At 30.6% G+C, this 6643-nt stretch overlaps 1 protein-coding gene across 1 annotated transcript; it reads right to left on the bottom strand.

Annotated features, from left to right (window-relative positions):
* Positions 1 to 4103: 4103 nt before the first annotated feature.
* On the bottom strand, positions 4104 to 5754 carry LOC111692272 (uncharacterized protein DDB_G0286299-like). The gene is made up of 3 exons (XM_023456189.1): positions 5689 to 5754; positions 5244 to 5627; positions 4104 to 4499 (listed from the first exon to the last, which is right to left on the bottom strand). Exons 1-3 carry the CDS (start codon positions 5752 to 5754, stop codon positions 4104 to 4106), a joined length of 846 nt encoding a protein of 281 aa, XP_023311957.1.
* Between the last annotated feature and the right edge of the window lie 889 nt (positions 5755 to 6643).

Raw genomic sequence — 6643 nt, 5'->3', positions numbered from 1 at the left:
GAATAAGAAGTATAAAAAAATGGGGTGGCATGGACAATTTTAAATCCAAATTTGTTTTCGACAAGATATTTGACGATTTATTTGATTTCAATGAATGAGAAATACGTAAAGAATGAATTCAGGTGAATACTGTATTCATTTCTATTATTTTTTATTTTAAAAATGATAAATTAAACTTAGTGGTTTCCGTTGACATTCCATTTAAATCACCTTGTTCAGTAATTATTTTAAGTATCTAATCTTTGCCTTTGAACAATATAAAAACTAACAATATCTAAATTGGACACTTTAGTTTCCAATAAAGTGTCATTTATTATTATTTATAACTTCAAATAAAGTAATTTCACATTTCTAGCTTTGGAATTGGTTCGATTTCCCTTAATATGTTGAATGTAGTAACACAATAGGCATGCAATATTATTTTAATGAAGAAAGGACGTTCCACTTATCTTCAACTGTTTTTCTAAATCCTGTATACGTAGATATTTATATGTGGGTTTGCCCGTATCGTATTCGACTGACTGAAAACAAGGCTACCTATTTTATGATCATCTTGTTTCTTTATTTAGATAAATGTAGAACAAAGTTAAGAAGTAATGATATAACAACAAACGCAGGTTATAAAAATTGACTGTTAAACAGTTTTCCTTATTTTATGTAAATTTTTAAAAAATATATTTCGAGTTACATTTATGTTGATCTTATCAAAATATAACGTATAGGAATAATAATATTTGCATTAGATTTAAACTACGTTTTTTGGATGACAATAATTAGTACTACTTACAATCCCAAATTTTCCCATATGAATAGTTAAGAAAATAAATATTCACAAATATTATCGTTTGTATATGTTTCGTTTTATCCTTATAACTTCCTCAGGCTGAATTTTTTCATCATCGTCTGGAATGTTTTGATTTTAGGGTAATATATTTTTAAGAGTAAAAAGCTGTAAATATAAGTAAATGCCAACACTAGCAGATTAGAAGAGTAAAAAGCTGTAAATATAAGTAAATGCCAAAACTAGCAGATATTTTTCTTAATTTTTAGAATGATATAAAAAAACAAGAAAAAAAGGAAACCCAAACACGATAATTAAGAATGTTTTTTCATGATTTACAGTGATACAATATTCTATTTAATAATAGCGCGGAAGATATGCTCAAAATAGTCTCATATGCAGAATGAGTAAGACAAATATTTGACTGATAATATAATCTCTCTACATATTTTGCTTGTGGTATTTAAAAAATATTTATATGTTATACGTTTAGCTCAGTCAACGTTCAAAAATTCGGAAAAGAATCTACAACATTTGCATTATCATTTTGTTCTTATAGCAATTCCCAACCGAGATACTACAATAGATAAATCTGTACACTTTATCCGCGTTAAGATACAGATCAGCAATCCTACTAACTTTATTTCTTTAGAGTTATTTCAAAAAACTTGTGTTATAGGGAGCAGGAAATGCTGCACCTTTAAACTTTTATTACGCCATTCTGGCGTGAATACAAAGCGTACTTATGATAATCTGTATGCTTTCTAAATCTGCGAGACTATATTTTTTTTTTGAAAGTTTGACACAGACATGTTAAATCCTTCAAAATTCTCGAAAAACAAATTTAATAAAAAATATTGCACAATGCTGAAAAATATTACTCTACAGGAAGGTCTATTTATTTTCATATTTAATATTATCCAATTTTTTTATACTTTTTATGTAAATATTAGTTGTTGTTTCTAATATTAACTTTACAATTTCAATAAGTGATATTATTTTGGTGCAGCTATTATTTTGTAGCGGCAAATTAATATTACATTTAAAAAAATTGCACCGCAAAGCAACAATCTCAAAATAAAGTTTAGTAATTCTGTTCTTTCGAATATAGTGGTTACAATCTAGTAACATCATTAGTTAACCAATAATTAATTGGTAGGTCCTCAAATTATCGGTACATATAAAATAGATTGCGTTACAACGCCTTTGTAAGAAAAAGGCTTAAAATGTTTATATTTGCAAGTTGTATATATTGGGTGCTATATGGGATGAAATTAATATAAAAATTATTAAGACTGTAATCCTTTATTGTGTTGAAGTTGCTGTAAATATTTTTAATAGTTTAATTAATATATGTCCAGATATCTGAAAAATTAAATAAATAAATAGTACTTATAAGGAACTAAGGTCAATATAATCTATACTCTAGTATTTCCAAAAGTTTCTAAGAGGATTGTAGTCACTATCTAGAATGAAATCAAATTTTACAAGTGCTATATTAAAAATTGTCGATGATATTGTAATGGCATTTGATAAATCACTCTCAATGATGTTAATATTATTAGATTTAAGTAATGTATTCGATTTAGTATCTTTTGAGCTTTTATTACCAACGTTATCTTGTATTTGTGAATCAATTGTTGTCTGGATAATATTTATAATTATTGGTGAACGAATAATAATGATCTTAGAATAAATTCAAATAAATCTGCAATGATGTGTATTGGTTCTAATCTCGTAAGAGATGCAATATGTGATATATTATATCTGTTAATGAGTCAGTAATAGAATGGGCATCATGATAAAAAATTAACTGAAGACAAAATTAAAACTTTTTAAATATTTAATATACCCACATATTGATTTTTAGCACGTTACTTTGTGCTACAGTGTAACAAAGTCTTGTTTATGATGTTCCATATCTTCTAATTCCTTACATAACATTTGTGGTAGGATAATGTATGTATATGCAAAGTTCCTTTATAGACTTATTAATGTTGAACTTCCCTTGTCTCTACATAGTTCTTTAAAAAACGTTCAAATATTCATGCTGTTAGAAAATATTGTTATAGCATAAATCAACATGCCACATACAAATACGAGAGATTGTTTTTGAGACGAATTTGAAAAAGTTGCAGCACGTGTGCTGCAATTCGAACTAGTAAGAGATTAGCATTTCTGTATAAGGTGCACACTATACTGTTTCTACGGCCACACTTTTCCACGTCTACAGAAATTCATACTAATATTGTATAAGTAAAAAAAAACTATTTTTTGCTCCTTTTGGGGGCTCCATGTATTTTATTTAAAGGTGATCTAAATGATAATTTATTGTGACATTTTAAAGTAGCCGAAATTTCGAGATGAGCATAATTCTTGTTTTTTGTGATATGACGAGTAAAACTCGTTATTTGATTCATCCACACCAAGGCGAATCCGACATACTTGGTGACCTCTTGCGATATTTTAAAATTCTCAACAAATACAAGCAGTACCATTTCTAACGTAAAATTTTCCGTTCTTTTCTAATCTTCCGTTAGATTTTACCAAAAATATAGTACAGAATATTTCTGTAGAAGATAATTAGCATTTTAGCATCTTTAGTCGGTATTTTTATAGTGAAAACATAGTAAATCTCGATAGATTTATATACGAAGTAGTCATAGCAGTCGCTCGGTTTAGTGAGCAATCAGTTCTCTTACATGATTTTGATGCAAGCATTTGTGAATTAAAAAAAAATAAAAAAGGATAAAAAAGAGAAATAAAAAAGATTTGCTAAGTCTCCAGTATAAAAATACCGATTAATCGAATGTTGTCAGCAAAATCCTGATTTTTTCCAATAAAATCGGCTATACTTCAGTTGAACAACGTTAGGGTGAAGATGTCTAATTATGAGACACCTTTTTTAAAAAAATTATGTTTTTTTTTCAATTTTAACATTTTTCTTGGAAAATTAACGTTTTTCTGAAGGGAATTTAATCTAGATCCTTAAAGAAAAACGAGATCGCCTCAAATTTGTATTTTAGTTTTTAAGTTAGATTTCATCAGAAAAGTAATATTTGCCTAATCGAAAAAGGGGTTCCCAATTTGAGACAGTATGAGTTCTCAATATGAGACTATCTCAAATTAGGGAATAAAGCTGAGAATGACCTATTGTTTGCTCAAACATATTTTTATTGAATAAACAGAACATAAAACATATTTAGGTATGGCTTTCTCAAAAACAAAAAACATTTTTTCTTTAAACAAAGTAACATTTTCTCTTAAAACAACGAATAGGTAATTCTGTGAACAAAATAAAAAAAAGTTTAGGTTTTCTACCTTAATAACAAACGGCACAAATAAACTTTTTTGATTTCATTTCTCCACATTCTAGATGTGCCCATTTGAAATAGGCCTGGCATTTCTTCCACTTTTCACATCGCGTATCTTCGGAATACAAACCGGCGCAATATGGACACTCTGCGTCTGCATCGTCTTCCTCGTCTTCTGAAGGAAAATCCGTGGTGTGCGAAACAGTGTCATCATCTTCACTGGACGTTGATGATTCAGTAAAAACTTTCCTCTTCACAGGCCTTTTCCCAGTTCCTTTTCCTTTTGCAGCACTTTTCCTTGGCTTTCTTTGTTTTTCCTTTTTTTGCCCCTTTTCTTTTTTCTCTTCACAGCTTCTTCTATTTGTAGTTTGTACGGAGAAGATTCCGAGTTTAGTATTGAAGGTCTAACGAAAAACCTTTGTTTCGCTCATCCATACTANTAGTAAATCTCGATAGATTTATATACGAAGTAGTCATAGCAGTCGCTCGGTTTAGTGAGCAATCAGTTCTCTTACATGATTTTGATGCAAGCATTTGTGAATTAAAAAAAAATAAAAAAGGATAAAAAAGAGAAATAAAAAAGATTTGCTAAGTCTCTAGTATAAAAATACCGATTAATCGAATGTTGTCAGCAAAATTCAGATTTTTTCCAATAAAATCGGCTATACTTCAGTTGAACAACGTTAGGGTGAAGATGTCTAATTATGAGACACCTTTTTTAAAAAAATTATGTTTTTTTTTCAATTTTAACATTTTTCTTGGAAAATTAACGTTTTTCTGAAGGGAATTTAATCTAGATCCTTAAAGAAAAACGAGATCGCCTCAAATTTGTATTTTAGTTTTTAAGTTAGATTTCATCAGAAAAGTAATATTTGCCTAATCGAAAAAGGGGTTCCCAATTTGAGACAGTATGAGTTCTCAATATGAGACTATCTCAAATTAGGGAATAAAGCTGAGAATGACCTATTGTTTGCTCAAACATATTTTTATTGAATAAACAGAACATAAAACATATTTAGGTATGGCTTTCTCAAAAACAAAAAACATTTCTTTCTTTAAACAAAGTAACATTTTCTCTTAAAACAACGAATAGGTAATTCTGTGAACAAAATAAAAAAAAGTTTAGGTTTTCTACCTTAATAACAAACGGCACAAATAAACTTTTTTGATTTCATTTCTCCACATTCTAGATGTGCCCATTTGAAATAGGCCTGGCATTTCTTCCACTTTTCACATCGCGTATCTTCGGAATACAAACCGGCGCAATATGGACACTCTGCGTCTGCATCGTCTTCCTCGTCTTCTGAAGGAAAATCCGTGGTGTGCGAAACAGTGTCATCATCTTCACTGGACGTTGATGATTCAGTAAAAACTTTCCTCTTCACAGGCCTTTTCCCAGTTCCTTTTCCTTTTGCAGCACTTTTCCTTGGCTTTCTTTGTTTTTCCTTTTTTTGCCCCTTTTCTTTTTTCTCTTCACAGCTTCTTCTATTTGTAGTTTGTACGGAGAAGATTCCGAGTTTAGTATTGAAGGTCTAACGAAAAACCTTTGTTTCGCTCATCCATATTAGTTACCCAGTGGTGAAAATGCTTTACCTTCATATGCGACGCCTTGTCCCGTAATATGAGGTACCTCATTTTAGGGGCTATCAGGTGTCTCATACTACGGTATTAAGAAATTTTATTCAGTTTTAGGTTAGTTGGTACAAGCATGAAAAAAATTTACTCAACGGCATGATAGATAGATACTACGTCATGTTAGCTGTATGTTAATGATAAACAACACTTAGTCCATTGAAATGAAGGCTGAACCTCCATTTTTTCCTCTGTCGATCAAACCTGGGCGCAAATATGTTTTCGACCCTCAGGAATCCGAATCCGCAAACATTTTTGACCTGGTGGTCAGGAAAGGGGTCAAAAGGTCAAAAAACCGTAAAAAATAAGATTTTTCGCAAATATCTCGTAAACTACGGCAAGTAGCAAAAAAATAATTGCACCATCGTGTTCCAGGGTAATTTTACATCGATTTTATGCTATTGTTTATTAAAATTAAATAAATTTATGTCATGTTTTGGACAATTACTAAGCAAGAGAGGGGAAGTGTATATCTCCGGCGGTGAAACGTATTTGGGGAGTAGTAGAGCGCGCACGCTACATGTATCGGCTGACTCGCAGTTGACAGCTCTAGCAGGTGTGCCTCTTTGGAATATAATGCGATTTCAAATATAATTAGCCTGCAGTTGTAGTGGATTTTTTTTGCTACTTTAATTTTTAAATGGAAAACCAAAAATATTACTAATGATTAATGAATGAACAGAAAAAAAAATTTTAGAATGAAATACTTATTGCAAAAATGAAATATACAGGCTGCCCGAAATTGGGGGGTAATATTTCTACAGGGTGTTCTGTGTCCAAAAAGATTACTTTTTCTTTATAACGAGCGTTCAAATAAAAACGTGGTCGAAGTTGGCTCTGACACATTGGACTAGGGCGTAGCTTATAGCGACCAACTCAACCTCATTTCTCAACGAGCTGTATAGCAGCTGTCAGT

Source organism: Anoplophora glabripennis, unplaced genomic scaffold, assembly GCF_000390285.2.
Source record: "Anoplophora glabripennis isolate ALB-LARVAE unplaced genomic scaffold, Agla_2.0 scaffold109, whole genome shotgun sequence".
Taxonomy (NCBI): Eukaryota; Metazoa; Arthropoda; class Insecta; order Coleoptera; family Cerambycidae; genus Anoplophora; species Anoplophora glabripennis.
This window is presented reverse-complemented; position numbering and strand designations above follow the sequence as displayed.

Bases quoted from the DNA above. Each gene is read 5' to 3' on its own strand.
- LOC111692272 (XM_023456189.1), bottom strand. From the start codon at position 5,754: ATGAGACACCTGATAGCCCCTAAAATGAGGTACCTCATATTACGGGAC. The intron at 5,628-5,688 runs GTAAAGCATTTT...GTTTTTCGTTAG, and splicing joins ACAAGGCGTCGCATATGAAG to ACCTTCAATACTAAACTCGG. The intron at 4,500-5,243 runs GTTTGTTATTAA...GTTTTTCGTTAG, and splicing joins CAAAAAAGTTTATTTGTGCC to ACCTTCAATACTAAACTCGG.